Source organism: Macaca thibetana, chromosome 4 (genome assembly GCF_024542745.1).
Source record: "Macaca thibetana thibetana isolate TM-01 chromosome 4, ASM2454274v1, whole genome shotgun sequence".
In the NCBI taxonomy this organism is placed as follows: Eukaryota; Metazoa; Chordata; class Mammalia; order Primates; family Cercopithecidae; genus Macaca; species Macaca thibetana.
This window is the reverse complement of record NC_065581.1, coordinates 142,516,335-142,542,328: the sequence shown is the minus strand read 5'-3', so window position 1 is coordinate 142,542,328 and position 25,994 is coordinate 142,516,335. Positions and strand designations below refer to the sequence as shown.

Genomic DNA, 25,994 nt, shown 5'->3' with positions numbered 1-25,994 from the left:
TGTTTTCTCTCGTCAGCTCACCATTTTTTTCTGGCTCCATTTTCTCCCATACTCTAGAGGTTGCGAACTGAGAAACTCCAAGGACCATCTTGTCCACCACTGAAATGCACTCCGGTTCCTGCAAACTTTGGAATCAACCAAAAGCTGAAGCAGGACTTGGGCTGCCCTGGCAGGACTTGAAACCGTAAACCGAAAGTACCTGAGACAGGTCTCAATCAATTTAGAAAGTTTACTTTGCCAGGGTTAAGGATGGGCCAGTGACACAGCCCCAGGAGGTCCTGACATGTGCCCAAGGTGGTCAGGGTACAGCTTGCTTTCATACATTTTAGGGAGACATAATACAGCAATCAGTATGTGTAAGATTTTACATTGGTTAGATCTAGAAGGGCAGGGCAACTTGAAGCTGGGCGGGGGGTGAGTGTTTCCAGGTCATAGGGAGATTTAAACATGTCCTGATTGTCAATTGGTTGATTGAAAAAGTTATTATCAATAGAAAGGCTGTCTGGGTTATAAGAGGTTGTGAGACCTAGATTTTATCACCCAGATGAAGCCGTCAGGTAGCAGGCTTTAGAGAAACAGACCTTAAATGTGTCTTGTCAGACTTAAGGTTTGTGTTGATGTTAATTAGGTATGTCCAACCCCCAGCCCCCTTTTTATGGCCTGAACCAGTCTTTCACGTTAAATTTTAGGGTGCCCTGGCTGCGGAGAGAGTCCATTCAGATGGTCGCCCATTCAGATGGTTGTGAGGGGCCTTCAAATTTTATTTTTGGTTTACAAAACAGAAAATGGAAGCACCTTGCTTCCCACTTCAAAACCCCTTTCATGAGACATGCTCCCATTAAGTTACATGGGATAGAAAACAAAGCTTTTTATGATGGGAAAGAAATACACTCTACAACATCGTTTTTGAGGTTAGTAATTATGGAAAGCATTTTCTTCTGTAAAGGAATTCCACGCCCTATAAATTTAAATTATTAGCTTGTCATCTCCAAGCGATCAGCGTTCTCATAAATGGTGAGAAGGAACACAGAACACAGAATCCAGCAGTTTCGGGATTATTCATCATCTTTGCTTACTCCTTTGTACACTTCTTTGCCAGAAGTATATTCAAAAAAGTTCCTTGGAAGCATCAAATCAGCCACCTCTACTTATGATTTCCATGCATCTCTAGAATGCATAAAGTATGATTTTCAGACATGTTCTAATTCTAAGACCCTTCTCTTCCCGGCAGTTTAAAAAACAAAACAAAACAAAAAAAACCAAAAGGGGTATCTTTGAGCATTGGTTTTCAAACATCACAATCACTTTAACATGACTTGAAATGCTTGTGAAAACACAAACTGCTGGGCTCCAGCAAGTTGCTGAATCAACAGATCTAGGGTGGTGCCTGGGAATTTGCATTTCTAACTAGAGTTCCCAGGTGGTGCTGATGTTCCCAGTCCAGAGATAACAATTCCAGATCCACTGCGGTATCCAGAACTTTTGCTGATTTCCTGTAAATCATGATACTTCAGGGCTCTCTCTGCATCACCTCTACTGAGGAGCCCTCCCTGTTAAAGCTGGGGTAGGTTGGCCCAAGAAGGGAACCAGGATCGTTGAGATTTCAGCACCCCAGCATTTTTTTTAGTGACTGAAATAATGAAAATTCTGATCAGGCTCCTGCTTGTTTGCACATTTTAACCACTAGCTTTTTGCCCAATATTCTCCTTGTTTCCATAATATAATTATAAACTGTTGATATACTGCTTCCTCGTCAAGAACAAAGAGGTAACTTCAGGGTCACAAAAATGTTTGCAGAAGGGATGAATACCTCGAAGGGCTTTGCAACCAGCTGCGGATACCTGGACGTCTAATTGCTCAAGGTATTATCTGAGACTGAAGAAACAGACTTTTCCCCTGGATTATTTGAAACTCCCCCTCTCTTATTCTCCAGCAGTATAAAAACTCCCCACTTTTTCCTTTTTACAGACGAATTTGAGAGATCTTGCTCTCCCTCCTTCTGGCTTTCATCAAATTGAATGCCTTTCTCTATCCCCAAGCACCAGTGTGTCATTGTTTGACATCAACTGCACCACTGATACACGAGCCTGAATTTGAGCTTCTACAAGAACATTCCTTCCTAGGCCAAACACCGACGCTAAGAAATACGAGAACAGATCATCGCTAAACAGCAGCTGAAGGCCAGGCGAACTGACTCGCTGCGGAATTTGTCTTTGCACGTGATCAGTCGGGCGTCTATACCCGCAGCCGTCTTCTGACTCCTCCTCACCTTCAGGCCTGACGGTCCGAGTGGAGCTGCCGGACAGCCCGAGCCTCCGGGTCAGCCCCGCGGTCCTCCATGGCGCTGCTGCACGCGCTTGTCTGCTGCCTGCTGACTGCTTGGCACTGCCTCTCCGGCCTCGGGCTGCCCGTGGCGCCTGCAGGCAGCAGGAATCCTCCTCCGGCTGTAGGTGAGTTGTCCGCTACCCTTCTCTTCCCAGCCAGAGCCGAGAGCGGGGAGCGACGGCGCCTGCGCACAGCCGGAGAAAGTGCGGGAGGGCAGCTGCCCCCGGCAGAGGCTCGGGCTAGCCGGGGCCCTGACGCATCCGGCGTTCACTACGGCTGCTGGGCGCGGGGAAGGCGACCAAGGGACTAGAGCGTTAGGGCGTCCAGCCGGAAGACCGGGGCTGGGCGGGGGGAAATGCCAGCGCCGGTGGGGGCGCTCCAAGGGCGCGTCGGCCGGATTTCCACAGCCTGGCTTTTGTTTACATCCTGCATCTCAGTTGGTTTGCTCCTTGGGGAAGGAAGGAAAAGCTCCGGGACTCAAGGGAAGAGGAAGCTGGGAGTCCGATGTCCAGCACTGCAAGAGGCCCCGAATCAGTCCTGAATGGAGGGGGACTGTAGTTTCCCTCTCAGCTCAGGGATGTAAATTTCAGCGTGACTCAGACTATCTTATGTCTTGCTCGACCGAGATCGGTGGCTTTTTGTGCCACTCACCCAGCTAGAGCGCGAAAGCACCCTCGGTGTAGGCTCGCCCCTTAGTCAACCGTGGAACTCACGGGGACTTCATTTCACCTGGATGTCCACCTGCGGCCGGGACCCATTTTATTCACTCCCAACACTTAACACAGTGCCTGTTACAGTAGTGATTCTCTTAAGTGTGGCCCTGGACCGGTGGCAGCACCCGCCGCACCTGAGCTTGTTAGCATTGCAAATTTCTAGCCCATCCCAGACCTACTGAATCTGAACCGCCGACGTTGGGGTTCCACAGTAGCTGTTTAACCCTCCGCATAATTCCTTCCGTTCGGCTAAGTTTGAGACTCACTGGTCCAGAATAGATACCTTTTGATGGGAGATTGTACAATGCCATCTGAGCCTCCAGTTTCAAAAATCAAGGTGCTCACACCTCCTCAACTCCCTTTGAAAATAATTGCACTGTTGGAGGAAAAACAAAATTAGAGAAGTGGAGTTCTGTTTTCTTTGGGGGGAGAGTTGTCCCTGAGACTCGGTGGCAGCAACTAGTGCTGAAACCTCTCTTTGCTCCCTCTGCTTTCTCAGGACTTGGGAGCGCTGTAGGGCAAATATCTTCTCTTTGAAGGCCAAGTCCTCAAGACTCAGCTGTCAGGAGGTCTGAAGCAAAAATTGTAAATCTGGTTTCCCAACTGTGGCAAATGTCAGTCATTACAAGAAATTTCCCCAAAATGTTTATGTATACTGGTTTCTGCTTTTATTACAGCTTAGCTTGTGTTACTTTAATTATGTGACCGGTTAGGGTTCTGAAATAAAATGTCTCCGGTTGCTTGAGGCCACACAATGGCAAATTCACCTGTGTTTTAAGGAGGCCTCAAGGAGCGCTTTCTGGGGACTATGTGAGTCTTCACACCTCCGTTTTGGATGGGAAGCTGCAAGGTTGAATCCCCACAGACTGAAGGGGAAGGAAGAGGGATTACTGGAGTTCAAAGGTCTGAAGTGTTACTGGAATCACTGGAGTTCAAAGGTCTGAAGTATTCACTCAGCAGTTTCACAATTCTCCTTGTTTGTAGTATTTTGCATATTTTCCACTTGATGTGACAACTCCCCTGCCGCCTCCTCTCAGCCCCAAATGCTCAGACTTCCTTTCAACACCCTGTCTGGCTACGGCTTGCTTGTTATGTGTTTTTGCTTTTAAGTTCCCAGTCTTAGCTTTCTGCCCTCTCAAGTCCTGGTGGTCGGAGGACAAAAGTCCTAGGAAGCTTCACATGTGTGTTTTTGGCTACAGTTCTTTAGATTTAGTAGGCTGGGACTGGCTTGATTGGTACTGTTAAAGCAAACTAAATACGGCCTGAGAAGGACTCCTTACTTCTATATTTGAATCCTTGTGAATGAACTGTAACCTAGCTTAATAGTCAGATGAGACTGAAAACCTAACTTAAGAGTATTCACTGGTAACAATAGTTAAGTTTGGCCAATCCCAGCAGCCGTACTTCAACCATTCATATACTGCTGAGTGTTCAAACTGTTCAAATAAGGAATAAGGCGAGCTGAATTATGTCTGAACTATGGTTCATTGGGTTCTTGAGGAGAAGTTATAATATTTTCTTTAGATTAAAAGATTTTCTGGTATAATTTTGGAAGTTTTTCTAGATATGTTGAACACACATATTTTTGGAAATCGTTTTAAAGATGGTTTGCAGGACAGGAAAACGTGGTGTAGTAAAAAGAACTTTGGACTTTGAACTAGGAACATGGTTTGCAGTGTGAGCTCTGCCACAGGCCAGACAGTGGAAACACACATGCACACTCGTTTTTTTATACAGTTTCGTTAGGGGAGGGAGATGAGACTTCCAGATGTTCATTATTCATGAGTCCCAGGTTAAGAACCTGTCAGATCTCTGTTCTTGTCTTCTATTTAAAGACATCTTGCAGTGAATTTAAATGACTATCCCCTAATTTATCTGTCTGGCAATGCCATGCAGCAGAAAGATCACTAGACTCCGAAGTCTGGAGAGACTGGTTCCAGTTAAGCTTTCATTACTGAGTCATCATATGATCTTGAGGATATCATGAAATTTGCCTTTGCCTAAATGTCATCATATGTAAATTAAATAATATTTGTTGAAGGGCTACTATAAGTCATTGCATATTCTAGGTGCTGGAAATATAAATCTAGGTACTAAATTATATCAGAGGAGTGTCCTCTTAATGCATTTCAGGTTTGGGTTTACTGAAACAGATACTGAATATTTTTATAGTCTTTTTTCCCCCTAATCTTCACAGTATCTGGTGTGTAGATATTGTCATTATTGGTTTTCTTTCTTCTTCTTCCTTTTTTTTTTTGAGACAGGGTCTCTGTCACCCAGGTTGGAGTGCTGTGGCCCAATCTTGGCTCACTACACCCTCAATCTCCCTGGCTCAAGAGATCCTTCCTAATTTTTGCATTTTTTTGTAGGCATGGGGTTTCACCATGTTGTCCAGGCTGGTCTCAAAATCCTGAGCTCAAGCAATCCTCCTGCCTCAGCCTTCCAAAGTGCTAAGATTACAGGCATGAGTGCCCGGCATCATTATCTGTTTTCATGTGAGGCAGGTGAGACTGGAGATGAAAACACAGAGAGGAATTGTATGTGGATAAGGGCAATGTGGACTCTGGAGTCAGATTTTCTGAATTCATAGGTTAGCTCTGTTGAAGATGATGCATGTAACTTGAATTTAATCTCTATGTGCTTCAGTTTCTTATCTGTAAAATGGAGTATACATAATAATGAGTTCATACATGTGAAGCATAAAAAATAGTACTAAACATGTAATAAGTACTTGAATTTTAAGTATTACTTGGAAATGGGGTTTGAAGTTAAAAACAAAACAAAACAAAAACAGTAAAACTAACATTGAGCTTACTTGGTGCCATATACCTTCTAAGGGCTTTACTTCTGCTAAGTCACTTAACCCTCACAGTAGGCACTATTATTATTCCCATTTCATCAATGAAATAGGCCAAGATCATACAGCTAGATTAGTGGGGGGTAGAGCTTGGGTTGGAAGTCAAACAGTCTGACTCTGGTCTCCACTCTTAACCACGACACTGTATTGTTTCATGTTCATTTATTATACCCTTACATTCTCGAGATAATACAAATACATGTTCACATTAAAACGATTCTCTGGGATGACTCTGAGCTATTTTCCATCTTTACTTTTTGTGCTAGGTAAAGTATATATAAGATGGAAGTAAAGATTGGGGTATTTTCTGCATTATGGAATAAAATAAAATTGCTTTTGGAAGGTATTTTCAACTAATGACTAAGTACCAAGTAATTGACCATACTACTACTTTCTTTTGGATGTTTTGTCTACCATTTCTTAATTGTGAACATAAATGTGTTATAAAATTATAATGACAATTATGTATGTTGGAGAAGAAACAACAACCAAAAGATAACTCACCCCTTTTACCTTAACATATCAACTGTTTTACCTTATTATCCCAGCTTTGGGTTTAATTCAGTTGTATCATATTGGTATAGTTTAAAGTTTGCATCCTACCTGTTTGCTCTGTGCTTCTGGTGCAGTACATGCTACTTTGTCACTTCTGATGTGTTTCTAGTCATAATCAGAGTAAACTCGAAAACTCAAAAGTGTAGAAAAAAATCTATTAGAACAATTTAAACATGGTCTATAAGGATCATTGAGTATATATGTAAATGATGTATAAACAAACTTGGAGGCCCGTCAGTATGGGAGTTCAGATTTATTTGCTGTGTATACTTTAACAAATTTTCTATTTGACCCAGCACTGGTTTTTCAATTCTAAAATGAGATAATTCCCAGTTCAGAGAGTAGTTTTGAGAATCAAATGACATAATATATTTAAATTGCTTATCACAGTGCCTGGCACATAGCAAATACTTAATAAAGAGAGATACCACTGTGATTATTTGTTCTAGTATTACCTTTAATAAAGGAAACTTTCTTGGCCGGGCGCGGTGGCTTACGCCTGTAATCCCAGCACTTTGGGAATCCAAGGCAGGCAGATCACGAGGTCAGGAAATCGAGACCATCCTGGCTAACATGGTGAAACCCCGTCTCTACTAAAAATACAAAAAAAATAGCTGGGTGTGGTGGCACACACCTGTAATCCCAGCTACTCAGAAGGCTGAGGCGGAAGAATCGCTTGAACCCGGGAGGTGAAGGTGGCAGTGAACCAAGACTGCGCCATTGTACTCCAGCCCAGGAGACAGTAGGAGACTCCATCTCAAAAAAAAAAAAAAAAAAAAAAAAAACTTTCTTAAGATGATTTCCAAGTAAGGATGCTATTAAATGGGCCTGGCTGCTTCCTAAAAACCCAATGGAAGCATCCTTTTTAACATTTGCTTCCCTTATTAACATTTTATACGAGTGTATAACAGAAGATGTACCTCTATTAAATAGCTTTTAAGAACCTTTGGGAATTCCTATTTTTGGCTTAAAGCTTGTATTAGAGATTTATGTTTTTGAATTAATGTTCAGAGGCAAGGTTTACAAGAAAGTAAGAGTGATAGTTCCTGGTTCTGCTGTCTGCTTACTCACTGTGTAACCTTAACAAACGACAACATATTTATATGTCAATTTTTCTACAAGAAGAATGTAAATAATTTGTGAAATCTTAAATTCTTAAAGGAGACACACTCTTAAGACACAAGATGATGTCATCATTGGCCTCTCCAAAGGATACTTTCATACATTTTATTATGGAAACATAGCTTTGCTAAATACTCTTTGTTCAGTTATCATGCTGATACTAATACTGAGCTCATCCACTCTTTTTTTTGAAACGGAGTCTTGCTCTGTCGCCCAGGCTGGAGTGCAGTGGCACGATCTCAGCTCACCGCAACTTCTGCTTCCCGGGTTTAAGCGATTCTCCCACCTCAGCCTCCTGAGCAGCTGAGATTACAGGTGTGTACCACCACACTCGGCTAATTTTTTTATATTTTTGGTAGAGATAGGGTTTCCCCATATTGGCCAGGCTGGTCTCGAACTCCTGACCTCAAGTGATCTGCCTGCTTCAGCCTCCCAAAGTGCCGGGATTACAGGCATGAGGAACCTCGCCTGGCCTGAGCTCATCAGTTCTGACACACTTAAGTAGTAAATTGTTCCTGCAGTTCCTTGAAGCTCATCTTCTCACAGAGAAGGATTGTATTTAACTTCAAGGCGTATGAACATTTAAATTACCAAGACTTTCCTCCATCACAGGGAGGAACAACCGTCTCTAGTCTTATTATAAATATCTATATGAGAATTCCAAAGGAGAACAAGTAGATTTATCTACGTTTTTTGTCTAATCAACAGGACAGTTTTGGCATGTGACTGACTTACACTTAGACCCTACTTACCACATCACAGATGACCACACAAAAGTGTGTGCTTCATCTAAAGGTGCAAATGCCTCCAACCCTGGCCCTTTTGGAGATGTGCTATGTGATTCTCCATATCAACTTATTTTGTCAGCATTTGATTTTATTAAAAATTCTGGACAAGAAGCGTCTTTCATGATATGGACAGGGTAAGTGATTATATAAGTACCATTAATTACTCAATATTTATTTACAGTGTCCTAAGCTTCATAAGAGTGCTGAATTCCATAAGAAGATTAGTTACATTGTAAGAGTTATTTGAGTTAAAAAACTCTAGGTCAAACGAATCAACATTAATAGAGGTAAGAACAATTTTAGAAGTATTTTTTTTTCTGGAATACAGATTTCAGAAATATGTCAGTGTTAACTAAGAGATGAATCCATAAACAGCATACTTGCATCAGTATCTTGAGATGTTGATACTAGGTCTTCATGAAATTATCAAAGACGAAAGACAATAATGGAAGTTTACCTGTCATGACAATTTTGTAAAGCATCATCTTCTGGCAGTATAACTAACTGGTTCCCTTCATCATTATAGAGTGAAGAGGCCCATATTTCTTTACCTGGAATAATGACCGTAACTAATATTTGTAGAGTATTTACTTCGGGCTTGGCACTGTTTTAATTAACTTATACATTGTAACTTATTTAACTTTTACAATGGGTATTATTATTCCCATTTTACAGATGAGGAAATGAAGGCACTGAACATCTAAGTAACCTACCTGAGTATACGCAGTTGGTAATTGGCAAAACTGGGATTCGAAATAGGCATTTGGGCTCTGGTTCAATTGGCATCTGCTTTTAATTATTGCAGTTTTTAGCCTCTTATAAATCTTCAGTCAGGTAGTGAAATAGACTGGGATTCCCAGCTTATTTTTTGTATTTTATTTTGTTAATTTTCTTTTATAGGATTCTCTGTAGGGAAGAGGTAGGTGAAGAGTAGTCTATCAACTCTTTAGCTGTAATCTGCTGTTTTAAAATGGAAGTCTGCAATAATAGGTATAGCAAGGCATCATGCATAAGTCTAGTAACTCCTTATGAAACTGATTTTGTTCTTTACAATCTGTCTCTTTTTCAGGGATAGCCCACCTCATGTTCCTGTACCTGAACTCTCAACAGACACTGTTATAAATGTGATCGCTAATATGACAATCACCATCCAGAGTCTTTTTCCAAATCTCCAGGTTTTCCCTGCACTGGGTAATCATGACTATTGGCCACAGGTAAATTTAACAAACTTTCAGAAGTGCTTAAATAATTGTTCCTATTAGTAGTGTCAAAATTGTGACAATAATTAGCTAGTGATAGGGCATGGGAGTGGGTCTTATAGAGGGAGAATGTGGTCTTAATCCTAACCAGCAAGAAAGGCAAAGACAAGTACTTTGGGGACGGTATAAGGATTATTTTAATATTTCATGAGAAGTTATACCAATAGTGACTTTTCAGAAGCAAATTATCCAGTTTGTGGATTATTAATTTATGTTTTCCTTCATAATCTTCTTCAATTTCTCTTTTCTTTTGAATGTTCATTTGCATGTCCATGACAAGGTTAGCAAGTAAGGTTAATATTGATAAATATTTACTTTTTCCAGAATTCTTATTAGGCCTGCAAAGATGTGCATACCCTGATCTAAGCTAGACTATAACTAAAAACAAAAACATTACAAATTACCATAAGAAGCAAAGAGGAAGGAGGTCTATGTTCAAGTCTAGTTTATCTAATTAAGACATGATTCAAGGCAGAGACCGTGTTCAGAGCATTTAATGCCTAGATACCCCTGGCTCCAACAGGTTTTTATTTGAGAACCAACCTGCGCATAACAGCCAGATAACAGTCCTGTTTACAGCATCCTGTTGTAGTTGTGTCAAATTTTAGATTTGTACCCAGCGATTTTTGTTTAGTCCAGGGCTTGGAAATTGTCTCCTGTGGTACAAATTCAGCCTGTTGCTTGATTTTGTAAATAAAGTTTTATTGGAACACAGCTATGTTTCCATTCATTCTACATTGCCTTTGATTGTTTCATGTTTCAGAACAGAGCAGTTGAAATGGGTAGAAAAAGTTTGCTGACCCCTGATCTAGACCTACCCTTCATTTTGTAGGTGAGAAAATGAAGGCTCAGAAATGGGAATTACTTGTTCAAGTGCTCAAAATCCATTGTGAGCAGAGCCCAAACTCTAGATCTTTTTACCTCAGATCTGTGTTCACTTAAAACAACATCCTTTTGCACATCTCTTGCTCTTGCCTGACTAACATTCATAATGTTTCCCAAACATACGTACTTTCACGCCTCTCTGTGTCCACATTTTTCTGTTTGCTTAGAATATCTTCCATCTCATGTCAAATGAATGCTGAATGGGGGTTTTGATTATTTTTAGTTAGTCAAACCTAAATACAGTAATTTTGACGAGTTGTATTCTAGAACAAGCTGAGGTTTCAAGTGACTTCTTGGCCCTGGCCTACTATCTTGAGATGAGTAATATGTGAGTCTTTTTGAGTCAGCAAAAACAAACAGCTTTTGTTCTGTTGAGATATTAGACCACCCAGTGCAGAGGCTTGGGAACAAATGAGTTCCAGCAGCCCAAGGTCACACACATTGTGTTTATATGCCTTAGGTGGCAGGAAGGCTGGAATATTGGAAAACACAGGGGTTAGAGTCATAGTCACTAGAATGTAAATCTTTAACCAGCCCTGCCTTCCACCCCCTCCCTCCCAGCCCTGCTTTTAATAGCTTGGCCAACTTGGGTGATTCACTTAACATCGCTGATGCAGAGATCACTCATTTGTAAATAGAAGCCATAGTACCTTCCTTGTAAAGTTTTTGTGAGCATTGGTGATATGAAAAGGGCATAGCTTACTATCTGCCACAGCATAAGCCCTCAGTAAGTGGACTTGTGGTGATTGTCACATTAAGTGGTGATAGGGGATACATGTTTGTAACTCCTTTGAGGATTTGTTTCATTTTATTTTTATGTCTGTCCTCTTTTTGTCAAGTCAAATCTTACAATTCAAAGACAGAAATGCTACCTAACTTCTATAACATATCCTATTATATTAATATATACAGCTAGGGTAAATTGGGCAGCCTACATACCTTTAACAGTTAATTTTTTTTTTTCTCTTTCTAGCTTATGGTCTTGTATCTAAAAATGTTCTTTCTGTTATTCCACTACCATCTTTCCACCTCACAGTTTTGGAAATGTCAAATGTAACATGAAAGCTCCACAACAAGTTTTCCTAGAGGCTGGTGTCTGAGATCTAACTCTGGAGAATGTTAGAAACAAATACATTTCATAAGTGCTATTTTCCCACTGAAATCCCATGTTCATGCAGCATAGCTACATAATATACATATACAGATGCATGTCCCCACCCATGACACCAGAAGTAGGTATCAGTGTGGACAGCCTGGAGAATTCTTCCTGTTGCCACCCAAGGAAGAGTCCCCATTTACTCCTACACTGGCAAGACTGGTGCCACTGAATTTGTGGGTGGGTCACTTTCCATTAGGCTTCATTTCTCAGCAGTGGTTATGTCACAGCCAAAAAGGATTGGGAAGGAAACATGTAGCAACAGACAACTGGCTGTGAGAGTGATCATGGGATTTAGACCCGCCCTAAGACTGACCACCTATACCTGGACCAGCCGTCTAACTTCTCTGGTGCTTGTATTTCTCATTTTTAAAATAGAGAAGAAAGTCTAAAGTGATTTTTCCATAGTTCTAAGCTTTTCCATCACCATACCATACTTGGCATCCATCCCAAAGTAAATAAGACTTTATGGCCAAGACTTTATGGCTTTTTATTATATGATGATAATGATGCATACCAATTGTTAATGAGAATCTAGATTGGCCTAAGCTGTTGTGTAATTCTCAGACAGGCGACCCTGATCTTGGACACAAACTGAAAATACATGTTTAGTCCAATTAAAACAAGTCTTTTGGTTATTACTTGCCCTGGATGTATCTATACATTCATCATGTATTAGATGCATGCATCAAGAACTACTATGACTTGGGCATCTTCTTGAAAAATAACTTTTGATAAACTCCTCTCAGAAATAGGTCTATTTTACCAATGTACAGAAGTAAATGAAAAGAGTGAAGAAGGGGCTTCAGTCATTTAACATACTTTTTTAAAAACAAAATTAAAAACAGTTATCCAATTCACAAATGATTTCTGGGTTTTTATTCAGTATTTACCTTTTCTTGTTTTTTGTTTTTTGTTTTTTTGAGACAGGGTCTTTTTCTGTCACCCAGGCTGGAGTGCAGTTCAGTGGCACAAGCATAGATAAATGCAGCCTCGACCTCTGGGGCTCAAGCTATCCTTCTGCCTCAGCCTCTCAAAGTGCTGGGAATACAGGCATGAATCACCATTCCCTGCTTCAGTATTTACTTTCTTAAAGTTTTGTTTGTTTTCCCCCAGGCGAGGGTCCCCATTTACTTCTACACTAGAGATTATGTCATCCTGAAGACACTTTATGATAATAAAAATGTTTTATACTTAAAATGTATTATTTAAAATATCAAAATATTTTGATATAATTTATGCTGCCATAAAGAGACTTATCCACATCAAAAGCATGTGGTTGTAAATCTTTCTTCAAAAAGTTAAGAAGCTTATAATAATTAGAACAGTTCAGAAGACTTTGTTAAATTCTAAAACATGGTGTTTTCTTGTTCCCTCAGCATGCTGCATCAGGCAGTGCACGTACAGGCTCAAACCTGCCTTTGGCATCTCTTTAATGAGCACACTCCCACATCCTTCCTATATCCTCGCTATGCAAAAGCATGAGCTTTTCTCTGTACATGGTACACACCTATGGGACTCCGTGCCTGTGCATGTGCCTATGCCTGTGTTTGTATCTGGGCCACTGAATTTTCTTTGATGCCCTTTTGTTAAGTTGATAAAATCCTTATGTAAGGCCTGGTTTAAATGGTCTCTTCACTCTCTACTCTAATTCCCTGGGCTACACTTTTGTTTGTTTGTTTTTTGAGCCAGAGCCTCAGTCAGTTGCCGAAGCTAAAGTGCAGTGGTGCGATCTTGGCTCACTGCAACCTTCGCCTCGTGAGTTCCAGTGATTTTCCTGCCTCAGCCTCCCGAGTAGCTGTGATTATGGGTGCTCACCACCACGCCTGGCTAATTTTTGTATTTGTAGTAGAGATGGGGTTTCACCATATTGGCCAGGCACTTCTTGAACTTCTGACCTCAAGTGATCTGCCTGCCTCGGCCTCCCAAAAGTGCTGGGATTATAGGCATGAGCCACTGCACCTGGCCCTTGGCTACACTTAATTGTTCTTGCTTCTAGGCTCCCAGACCTCTGGGTAGTGCCCAGCACATTGTCTTATAGTTAAGTGGTTACATTTTGTCCCCCAGTCTCCAACTAAGTTATAATTCCTTGAAGATGAAATCTATCTAATAATCATCCTTGCATCTCTGGATGCCTAACATAGTAGTCAGTGCTCAAGTAGTGTTTACATTAATTCAGCTGTGTATCTTTAAATTTCAATGGTGGATTATATTGTTTGTGGCCAGGATCAACTGCCTGTAGTCACCAGTAAAGTGTACAACGCAGTAGCAAACCTCTGGAAACCATGGCTAGATGAAGAAGCTATTAGTACTTTAAGGAAAGGTAAGTGAAAGACTTACTTATTCCTATTTTGCCTCAGTTTTTATTCATGTTATTTAGACTTAAATTGTTAATGTTTGCTTGAGTGTGCCAATTCTGGAGCGCAGCCCCCAGTTTTTGTGGGGGACAGTGAGTAGTAATGCTGCCTGTGACACAGGTCACGAACCTGTTTATCTTGCAGGGAGCTCTTCCTGTTCTTCTTCTACTCTTTTTTCTTCTTCTGCTTTTAATTAGGTAGGTATGTTCCCGGTGGAGCAAAAGCTGAACTTGGGATTTCAATGTAAATAAAAGTATATGTTTCTAATTGGAAAATTGATTGAGAAAAGAGAATGGACACTAACTTCTAACAAAGCAGCACAGTTGTATAAAACAAACAGCTGGTAAAGTGAGGATAATTAAGCTTCTAACATGGACTTTGAGGTGCTTGGGAAAGTAATGCATAATTAGTGCATAGTAAGGCCTTCCCTGGGTCATGTCTAAAGGCCCTCTGCTTCAGTGGCTCTTGACACATCGTTATATAAATCCCTGACATTTTGTGAGCTTAACTGAGGTACCCAGCTGTTAAACTAAGACTTTGATGTTTTTAGAATGTTGAGACAATATTAAGTTAATGGCTAGATTTCTCTCAGTTAAAACACTTCTTTCAGTATTTTTGTTAACCCTTTGGCTTTTGCCACTATTTTTTTATTGTTTTTGCTAGCATGCAGCAAATCATAGTATTTATGAATTTGAGACATGGTAGATTAGACTATGGTTCTGATTAATCTAGGGAACAATATCTAGTCTTTTTTTTTTTTTTTTTAGATGGAGTTTCACTCATTGCCCAGGCTAGAGTGCAATGGTGCGGTCTTGGCTCACTGCAACCTCTGCCTCCTGGGTTCAAGCGATTCTCCTGCCACAGCCTCCTGAGTAGCTGGGATTACAGGCACCCGCCACCACACCTGGCTGATTTTTGTATTTTTAGTAGAGATAGGGTTTCACTATGTTGGTCAGGCTGGTCTCGAACTTCTGACCTCAGGAGATCCACCTGCCTTGGCCTCCCAAAGTGCTGGGATTATAGGCATGAGCCACCATGCCTGGCCTATGTCTAGTCTTATACTTCACATCCTACAAGATACATAGAGAGCTTGTGCAGGTTGAAGGGAGAGCCATAAAGAATGATCAAGATTCCTAAAGAAATGCTCTGCCTTCTAAGAAGACTCAGCATAAAGCAGGGGAGGCAGAAAAAAGCTGAGAAGTGGAATGCAGGCCCTAAGAAAAAACCATATGAGTTTCATAATAATATCCATTCCAATGATAGCCCTCAAAGCTCCAGTTAAACACTGGAGTATAATATTAAGTTAAAAGTCGTAGAAGGCATCCTGAGAAAGTCTTAAAGACAAAAGTGATTTGGAGCAGAGATGCCCTGCATGAGGGGCCTCAAACTTTGTCATCTCAGAGGCCCTCGTGAGACCTGTTGTCATTTTCTCCTCCTAGGACATGAGGCAGCTTCTCAAAAATAACTTCTGACAAATTCAAACCCAACTGCCCTGCTAATACCGTAGTAAAAATAACAAGGTGTTATGACTACAAGAAAGAATAGAGAAAATTAAAGGGGCAGTGATCAATCATGATTGAAAGCTAGGGAAAGCCGTGCGTAGTGAGTAGGCTCGGGGCAAAGAAAGCTGAGCCAGATCTTAGTGCCTAGCTCTGAAAGTGCCATTGCAGCAGACCCTTGGGTGTCCCATCACCAGTGGTTCAGAGGCATGGGTGGAGTGAGGCCTTTAAACCTCTTCTCCCCTGAGATTGTAGCAGCTGTGGTTTGTCTGACTTTTTTTTCCAAGTAGTCTCTAGCAAGATCCATATGTGTTACCATTTTTTGGATTTTATATTTCACAATGTCTCTCATCTTAAACCCCTAATCACAAAAGTAGAAGTTGATGTGTAAATCATTCTTTCATAAAATTCAATCTCATTACTTTACTGCCCAAACACTTATTTATCTTTTCATGTGAATATTGGATACAACTGTTGTTATCTCAATATGTTGGAAGTGACAGCACCGGGCCTGGCACCATAGCAGGTTTTCAGTAAATGCTTGTTAAATCTGATTCTGATCTAATGACAGCCTATCTATGTGCAAACTAAGCAATGAGAAATAAGCACCAACCTCCTGACTGGATTGTAAACCTCAGGAATTTGCTTTCACAATGTGTGTGTGTATGTGTATGTCTTCCTAAATGTGTTTTAAAATTGTTTTTATAGGCGGTTTTTATTCACAGAAAGTTACAACTAATCCAAACCTTAGGATCGTCAGTCTAAACACAAACTTGTACTACGGCCCAAATATAATGACACTGAACAAGACCGACCCAGCCAACCAGTTTGAATGGCTAGAAAGTACACTGAACAGCTCTCAGTGGAATAAGGAGAAGGTAGATCCCATAGACCAAAACCATCTGGGAATAAACGGAAGGCAAAATGTGTATGTTTATTAAACTTGGGGTGGACTCCAGTATCAATACAAGTATTAGAATTTGAAGATTTTTTTTTTTTTTTTTGCATAAACACTTTGTAACTCATGAATTTTCTTTCTTTCTTTTTTTTTTTTATTTCGAGATGGAGTCTCACTCTGTTGCCCAGGCAACATTCTGTTGCCCAGAGTGTAATGGCGTGGCCTTGGCTCACTGCAACCTCTGCCTCCCAGGTGAAAGCGATTCTCCTGCCTCAGCCTTCCCGGTAGCTGGGATTACAGGCACCCACCACCACATCTGGCTAATTTTTGTATTTTTAGTAGAGACGGGGTTTTACCATGTTGGCCAGGTTGGTCTCGAACTACTGACCTAGGTGATCCACCCATCTTGGCCTTCCAAAATGCTGGGATTACAGGTGTGAGCCACTATGCCTGGCCAACTCATTTTAGTTTTAATTTTTTTTTTTTTTTTTAAGAGACAGGGGTCTCACTCTGTTGCCCAGGCTAGAGTGCAGTGGTGCAATCATGGCTCACTGCAGCTTCAGCCTCCTGGGCTCCAGTGTTTCTTCCACCTCAGCATCCTGAGTAGGTGAGACTACAGGTGCACGCCACCACACCAAGCTAATTTTTTTTTTCTGTTATTTTTTGTAGAGACGAGATTGCACCATGTTGCTCAGGCTGGTCTCAAACTCTGGGCGGCTCGAACTCTGCTTTGGCATCCCAAAGTGCTGGGATTACAGGCCTGAGTCACCTTGCATTGCAAGTTTTATTTTGTCTTGCTTTTACTGCTTTTAGGATTGGTAGACATCTACTGGTATAAAAAGAGGCCAGTTCAAAACATTGTGACTGAAGTCACAGTTGCCTTATATCATCAACAGTGTGCAGATATAGTGACCTTAATAGTTTTATAATTTTGTCTTTTTGTTATAAATAGAAGAGACGACATATTTGCTTTGTAAATTTTAATTAATATACTTTCAATCTTGGGTATCCAAATGTCATTTGGTTGTGACGAATGTGCAGAAAGATTCTCATGAGGCCTCCTTGTGTTTCTTTTTCCAGGTGTACATCATAGCACATGTTCCAGTGGGGTATCTGCCGTATTCACAGAACATCACAGCAATCAGAGAATACTATAATGAGAAATTGATAGATATTTTTCGAAAATACAGTGACATCATTGCAGGACAATTTTATGGACACACTCACCGAGACAGCATTATGGTTCTTTCAGATAAAAAAGGTAATGTAGTGCTGTGTTTGCATCTCCCCAGTCTAAGAGTCTAGAGCAAAGCGGTGAATATCTAGTCAATTTGCTGATTGAGTAAATTAAACATTTTATTTAAAAATCTGCCAGCACTAGCCTTTTCTGAATTATCCTCAATGGTTGTATGATGAGTGTCCAAATCATAACATTAGGCCTGCAGCTGGATTTCTTCAACATAAGCTCCTGTTAGCTCCACGGGGCCAGCGTTATTTATTTGCTGTCAACACAAAAGCCACAGAAACCCTCAGCTCACTCAAATTTTCTTTTGAATCTTCGAGTTTAAAGAAATATCACTCTATTTTAACTGCTACACTCAAGTTTCTTTTGATGTTACTTGTTTTATTTCTCAGAATTTAGAAAGCAAAGCACAATTTACACAACAGCTTAAAATAAAATATATTAAGCTCTTACTTGCAAGTTCTTATTGATACATATATAAGCAGAGAGAAGGATACAAACAAACCCCCATGTACTCATCACTCAAATTCAACATCTATCAAGATTTTTCACTTTTCTTTTTTGAGACGGAGTCTCGCTCCGTTGCCAGGCTGGAATGCACCCTGTGATCTCGGCTCATTGCAACCTCCGCCTCCCTGGTTCAAGCGATTATCCTGCCTCAGCCTCCTGAGTAGCTGGGACTACATGTGTGTCACCATGCCCAGCTAATTTCATCATGTTGGCCAGAAAGGTCTTGATCTCTTAACCTAGTGATCTTCCTGCCTCGGCCTCCCAAAGTGCTGGGATTACAGGCCTGAGCTACCGCACCTGGCCTTATATTCTTTTAATTTTCTTGCTGGAGTATTTGAAAGTGAATCGCAAACACTGGATCTATTTCAGCACTACATATTCTATATTCATTGCTAAAATATACGGATAATTTACATAACCACAAACTTACTTAACAAAATCAACAATAATTATCTGGTATCAGTAACAAAAATACCCCTATTTTCTCAAAATTGTCTCTTTATAGTTGTTTCAAGTCAGTATCCATCAATGATCACATATCACTTGGCTTTGTCTGTTGATCTCTTAATCTGGAACCTGTTTATGTTTTTAATATAATTAAACTCTATTATTTAAAAATGTTTGTTTATGTGCATATGTTTTGTTCAGGAAGTCCAGTAAATTCTTTGTTTGTGGCTCCTGCTGTTACACCAGTGAAGAGTGTTTTAGAAAAACAGACCAACAATCCTGGTATCAGACTATTTCAGTATGATCCTCGTGATTATAAATTATTGGTAAGTTGGCAGATTTCAGAGCTGAACCCATGTTTATGCATATCTTCGTAGTTTTCATTAGTTTAGTTGAATTTTTCTCAGGACAGTCATGTGAGATGTATTTTATGTTGAAATCTCCTTGCATCCTTCTTCTTTTTTATACTTGCAATGTTACCAGGACTTACTAAGTGTGAGCTGATGAAGTTAGTCTTTGGAAGGCTGTTTCTATTCTTCTAAGGACTTCACATTTATTTAGATGCTTTCATTGGTTAGTGCCAGGTTTGTGGACTTGTATACATACTGTTTCACTAAACCATGTTCATTCTTCTTCTCCGGAATATAAGTATCAAGAAGAATGTAGGCTCTGTTACCATTCCCTCTCATGAACCATTATTTCTAAACTTCTCTGTGTCCCAGTGTATTTATCCATGAAATGGGAATTAAAATATTATTTAATTCACTAAGTTGCTATGAGGATTGCATGAACAAATCTATGTAGAGCACTTAGAAAAATGCTTGGCTCATACTAAATGCTTAATAAATGTTAAACAAGATTCTATTTTCTTGTTCTTGTTTTGTAACCCAGGTTTGGCTCATACTAAATGCTTAATAAATGTTAACAAACAAGATTTTATTTTCAAGTTCTTGTTCTGTTACCCAGGCTGAAGTGTAGTAGTGTGATCATAGCTTACAGCAGCCTCAAACTCCTGGGCTCAAGTGATCCTGCCACCTCAGCTTCCCACGTAGGCAGGACTATAGGCATGCACCACCACGCCCAGCTAATTTTTATATTCCTATTGTAGAGATGGGGGGGTCTCCCTGTGTTGCCCAGGCTGGTCTCGAACTCTTGGGCTCAAGTGATCTTCCCACACTGGCCTTCCAAATTGCTGGTATTACAGATGTGAGCCACTGGGCCCACCCAAAAAATTCTTTTAAAGGAAAAAAAATTGAATTGGATATTTAGGACAAAAGCTCTTTGGAGCAGCTTCATGGCTCCCTGCTTTAGAACAATTTAGCACAAAAGACTGGCCATTTAGCTTATGGGTACTTCAGTTTGGATAACTTCCCCTTTCTAGAAACATAATTTCAAAATAATTCACTTCAGTTAAAGCCATTATTGGTATAACTGCTTTTTTTTTTCCTAGATGAATTTAAATAGGAGATGGTTCTGTTATTCCTCAGAATAACGGAGGGAGGAGGTACAGTGACAGAAATCTGGTCTGGGGAAATGAAACAATTGTGTGATAAATTAGTCCAAAAGAATTTTTTCTACAACTTTCAGTTGCCTAATTTTGGATCTGAACCTCAGATCCAAAACACACACACGTATACATCCGTCTATATATGTGTTTATGTATCTAATACACAGCATCTGAGGTTCAGACCCTGATGTATATATACATGTGTACATATGTACCGATGTGGGAAGATTCTCCTGATATAGCACTAAATAATTTCTAAAAATATAAAAATAATTTCTTGTATAATTTCTAAATAATTTCTTAAAATACAACAATGTATACAGTAAGACTCCATTTTTTTGAAAAAGCCAAAAATGTAAGTATGCACATTCCAAATATTTATCTTTGTTTAGCTATAAAGCCTAGATTACCACACATATACTGGAGTACTGACAAATGTTTAACAACTGGTTCACTGAGGGGAAAAGTGCCTTAATTTGCAGTGTTTGCCAATATCCATGACAGAAATACTCACATCATGGACAATTTCAAGCTACCAAAGTGCCACAGATTTCCTTTCCTTTTTCCTTTCCTTTTTCCTTTCCTTTTTTCTTTCCTTTCTTTCCTTTCCTTTTCTTTCTTTCTTCGAAGTCTTGCTCTGTCACCTAGACTGGAGTGCAGAGGCGCAATCTCACAATTTCGGTTTACCGCCACCTCTGCCTTCCGGATTCCAGCAATTCTTCTGCCCCAGCCTCCTGAGTAGCTGGGATTACAGGCACCCACTACCATGCCCGGCTAATCTGTGTGTGTGTGTGTGTGTGTGTGTGTGTGTGTGTGTGTGTGTGTGTGTGTGTATTTTTAGTAGAGATGGGGTTTCACCATGTTGGTCAAGCTGGTCTCAAACTCCTGACCTCAGGTAACCCACCCGCCGCAGCCCCTCAAAGTGCTAGGATTATAGGCATGAGCCACAGCGCCCAGCCTAAAATGTCACAGAAATTTAAACATGAACGCTTCTTGTTGTACAATGCCTTATGTGCCAAAAAGTGAACCAGGTTTTGTTACTGTTCTTAACTGCAGGATATGTTGCAGTATTACTTGAATCTGACAGAGGCAAATCTAAAGGGAGAGTCCATCTGGAAGCTGGAATATACCCTGACCCAGACCTATGACATTGAAGATTTGCAGCCAGAAAGTTTATACGGATTAGCTAAACAATTTGCAATCATAGACAGTAAGCAGTTTATAAAATACTACAATTACTTCTTTGTGAGTTATGACAGCAGCATAATATGTGATAAGACATGTAAGGCCTTTCAGATTTGTGCGATTATGAATCTTGATAATATTTCCTATGTAGATTGCCTCAAACAGCTTTATATAAAACACAGTTACTAGTATTTCACAGTTTTTGTTAATAGAAAATGCTGCTCTGATTCTGAGATCAATTTGTGGGAATTTTACATAAATCTTTGTTAATTACTGAGTGGGCAAGTAGACTTCCTGTCTTTGCTTTTTTCTTTCTTTGATTTTTCTTTTTTTGATACCTAAATGTAGATATCTTTATCATTCTGAATTGTATTATATATTAAAACTGCTCATTAATAGAAAAATGGATGTAAATTGGATGTAAATATTCAGTTTATATAATTATACCTAATTTATACCCTTGTTGAAATTGTCATTTATACAATAAAGCAAATTCTTTATCTAAATACGATGAAGTTTTCTTAACATGATAATTTTAGTTAAAATCTGTGTGTTAACTGAGGTCCAAGTTGTTTACCTCTCATATGTAGACAGAGGTTACCACTGTTTACATGCACTATCTATTCATGGGAAAATACCATGATCATTAGGACCATGCTCAAACATCACAGGGCATGTATTGCCTAGCTTTCTTCATTCTGTGAGCCTTTGGCATTGATAACTTTTAAGGATGAGAATGTCACACATACTTATTGCAACTGTAGTACTAATATAAGGCCTGGGTCCTAGTCTAGTGCCTGGTACCTAGTGAATAATTGTTGAAATGAATTGAAAGCTATGAGTATTTTTCAAATAAACATCCTAGATTGCAGTGGTGGCATTTTCTTTGTCACAGTATTCCAAGACAGGACAAAAATGAGCCTTTTATTTAATGGGATTGTTTTTAGGACTCTCCAATGGCTCAAGCTGTTTTCTGCTTTCAGGCTAAGTAGGAGAATTAAAGTAGAAATGGAGGGGAGAGTGGGAGGGACTGGGGGATTTAAAGGAAGAGAAGATTGTATATCCCAATTTTTTGGCATACTGGAGAAGACTGTTAAAGAAAAGAAAAAAAAAACTCATCATGACACTTGTTAAAGATGTTAAGGCAGACGTTATCCAAGGTAGACCCCAGTGAGAGGTATAGGGACCACTGCAATGGAATCTCACAGTGAGGGAGAGACAGTGGACTCAGTTCTGACTTCAACAAGGCTGAGTGGGGATTTATAACCAAGGAGCAGGGCGGGGATTAGTGAATGGAAAATTACCAGGACGAAAAAACATCAAAGGTAAGAGGTTTCTGGCTATACCAACTTGATAGGATTATTGCTGAAGGCAGGCCAGTGTGATAGGGTATCAAGTGTGGTCAGATACCAAGGGTGGGGCATTCTCCCTAAGCCAACTTAATAGGATTCTTGCTCAAACTGGATCCTGCAAGAACAAAGAAGGAAGCCCAGTGTTGGCCTAATCAAGCAGAGGAACTGGAGGAGCCTGACTAAAGTTTTGGTCAAAAGAGAGAGTCTTTGTCAAGACATAAAATGAGCAACCTTAGATTGAGGAGAATGGAACTCATCATCCTTATGACTGGCTTGACTTCGTATATTAAAATGTCTTTTAGATGTAACATTGCATAATAATGAAACCAAATTATCCTGATTTCCAGAGAGCTAATAAAATAAGTATTATAAAACAAAGATATCATATCTAAGAAACAATCATGATTCATTAGGTAAACTTTCTTTTAAAATTTTTACTTTTTAGGTTTCAACACATAAATTAGTATGTTTTAAAAGTGAGAATGCTGAAGCAAAGCAAAAATGCGTTATAAAATAGTCACATCATTTAGAAAACTTCATGCCTGCAGTTATATTTAAAGTTGGTATATTCAAATGACTAGACTGTGTATTCATACATTTTTTTAATTTTTAATTTTTAATTTTTATGAGTACATAGTAGGTGTATATATCTATGGGGTACATGAGATATTTTGATACAAGCATGCAATGCGTAATAATCACATCATGGAAAATGGGGTATCCATACCCTCAAGCATTTATCCTTTGTGTTACAAACAATCCAATTATACTATTTTAGTTATTTAGAAATATACGATATTCACATATTCTCATACTTATGGGCAGAGGTTCTAAGAAAACAAGTTTGCAATATGTAGGAAAATTTAGAAACAGTGAAAAGCAAATATGGTTTTAGCTGACTTGGAAAATGAGCCCCAGCACCGGAAATGTTTGCAGGGTTATTGTGGAGAAAATTTCTGCATCTGTTGGGAGTTTGGTGCAGTGAATATTCAGGGTCTATCCTATTCTAGAGTTTTTACATTTTTAATCACACATTTTTGTATCCAGTTTACTTTCTTCTTGAAATAGAAATAAATGATTTTAAAATCTGAGTGACATTTAGGGACATTATCAACAGTTAAACTGATCTTTCCATTGTAAAACCAGAGCATGTTACAATTATTTATTGTGGTTTATTTCAGATTATGTTCAGATAAATTATGAATTTTATTATGTCCACAGTAAAACTTATCTTAATTTGCCTCTGTTTATTGGTGGTGCTTTGGCAAATTCATAAACTGTATCATAAAGTGCTTTGGCAAATTCATAAACAGATATAGACACTGCTACTTTGAAAATGGTTTTGAATGAACATTAACCATATATTGGTAGGACAAAAGGGGACTGGGAGCAATGCCTCACACCCAGCGCAGTGGCTCACACCTGTAATCCCAGCATTTTGGGAGGCCAAGGTGGGTGGATCACCTGAGGTCAGGAGTTTGAGACTAGCCCCGCCTACATGGTGAAATCCCATCTCTACTAAAAATACAAGAATTAGCTGGGCATGGTGGTGGGTGCCTATAATTCCAGCTACTCAGGAGGCTGAAGCAGGAGAATCGCTTGAACCCAGAAGGCGGAGGCTGCAGTGAGCCGAGATTGCGCCACTCCACTCCAGCCTGGGCAACAAGAGAGAGACTCCCTCTCAAAAAAGAAAAAAAAGAAATTGTTACAGATAAACATGACTTACTTCTAGAAGTGTATTATCTGCCCCGTCCCTTCTGATACTGCCTAAACCATGCTAGACAAATGTTGAGGAGATAAAGGAAAGGACAGATAAGATGCTTTGTGTTTTTAAAATGTTTTAATTTTAATTATTATGGATACCTAATAGTTATAGAGTGCATGTGATATTGTAATACAAGCAGACAATGTGTAATGATCAAATCAGGGTAATTGGGATACCCATCACCTTAAGCAGGTATTATTTCTTTGTGTTAGGAAATTCCAATTCTACTCTTTTAGTTATTTGGAAATACACAATAAATTCTTATCAACTATAGTTGTCCTATTTTGCTACCAAACACTAAATCTCATTTCTTCTATCCAACTGTATTTTTGTACCCATTAACTATCCCCTCTTCATTCTGTCCCACCCCGCCGACTACAATTCCCAGCTTCTGGTAACCATCATTCTGCTCTCCATCTCTATGAATTCAGATTTGTTTACTTCCCACATATGAGTGGGAACATGCTGTATTTGTCTTTCTCTGCCTGACTTATTTCACTTCACATAATGTCACATAATGTCCTCCACATTCTTCAATGTTGTTGCAAATCACAAGATTTCATATTTTTATGGTTGAATAATATTCCATTGTTTATATGTATCACATTTTCCTTAACCATTCATCCTTGAGAAACAGTGTGATTTCCTACCTTGGCTACCATGAATAGTGCTGTAATAAACATGGGAGTACAGATATCTCTTTGATGCATCAATTTTCTTTCCTTTGGATATATACCTAGCAGTGGGATTGCTGGATCATACGGTAGTTCTATTTGTAGGATTTTTTTTTGTTTTTATTTAGAAACCTCCATACTGTTCTCCGTAGTGGCTGTACTAATTTACATTCCCATCAACAGTGTACAAGGGTTTTATATATATGAATAAAAACCTCTGTCTATGTGTGTGTGTATATATGTGTATATATATATGCAAAGGACCTGAAATTATATATAAAATATGCATTATATATTTATTATAAATTTAAATAGAATATACACATTAAATATTATATATTTATTGTACAGTTATATTGAATATGCATATTAAATATATAATCATATATTTATTATATATAGAGGGCCTCTGTAGATTTTTATATATTTATATATAAATATTTATATATTTATATATTACATAGAGGCTCTCTCTATATAAATACATGTATATATAGAGAGAGAAGTTTTATATATATAAAATATATATAGTGAGAGGTTTTATATATAAACATATATTTTATATCTATAACTCCCCTCTTTCTCTCTATATATGTGTGTGTGTATATATATATAATCCTCTCTTTCTCTCTACACATGTATAATATATATTATATATTGATATATTTCTGTATTACAAAGATATACATATTTATATATTTTTCTATAGATAAAATATATATTATATTTATATATGGGTAGTTCTATATATATAAAATACAATATATAGAGAGGGGGTTTATATATAACATAATATGTATTATATTAATAATATATAACTATATGTTATTAAATTTTATGTATATATAGAAAGAGATGGTGTTCTCTTGAACTCCTGGACTCCAGTGATCCTCCCAC

At 39.1% G+C, this 25,994-nt stretch overlaps 1 protein-coding gene across 1 annotated transcript; it reads left to right on the top strand.

Annotated features, from left to right (window-relative positions):
* Positions 1 to 216: 216 nt before the first annotated feature.
* On the top strand, positions 217 to 21,809 carry SMPDL3A (sphingomyelin phosphodiesterase acid like 3A). Its single transcript, XM_050788708.1, has 8 exons — positions 217 to 2,450; positions 8,281 to 8,494; positions 9,430 to 9,574; positions 13,887 to 13,983; positions 16,225 to 16,394; positions 17,495 to 17,675; positions 18,816 to 18,940; positions 21,178 to 21,809. The coding sequence occupies exons 1-8, from the start codon at positions 2,339 to 2,341 to the stop codon at positions 21,493 to 21,495; spliced, it is 1,362 nt and encodes a 453-aa protein (XP_050644665.1). The 5' UTR covers positions 217 to 2,338; the 3' UTR covers positions 21,496 to 21,809.
* Positions 21,810 to 25,994: the final 4,185 nt, after the last annotated feature.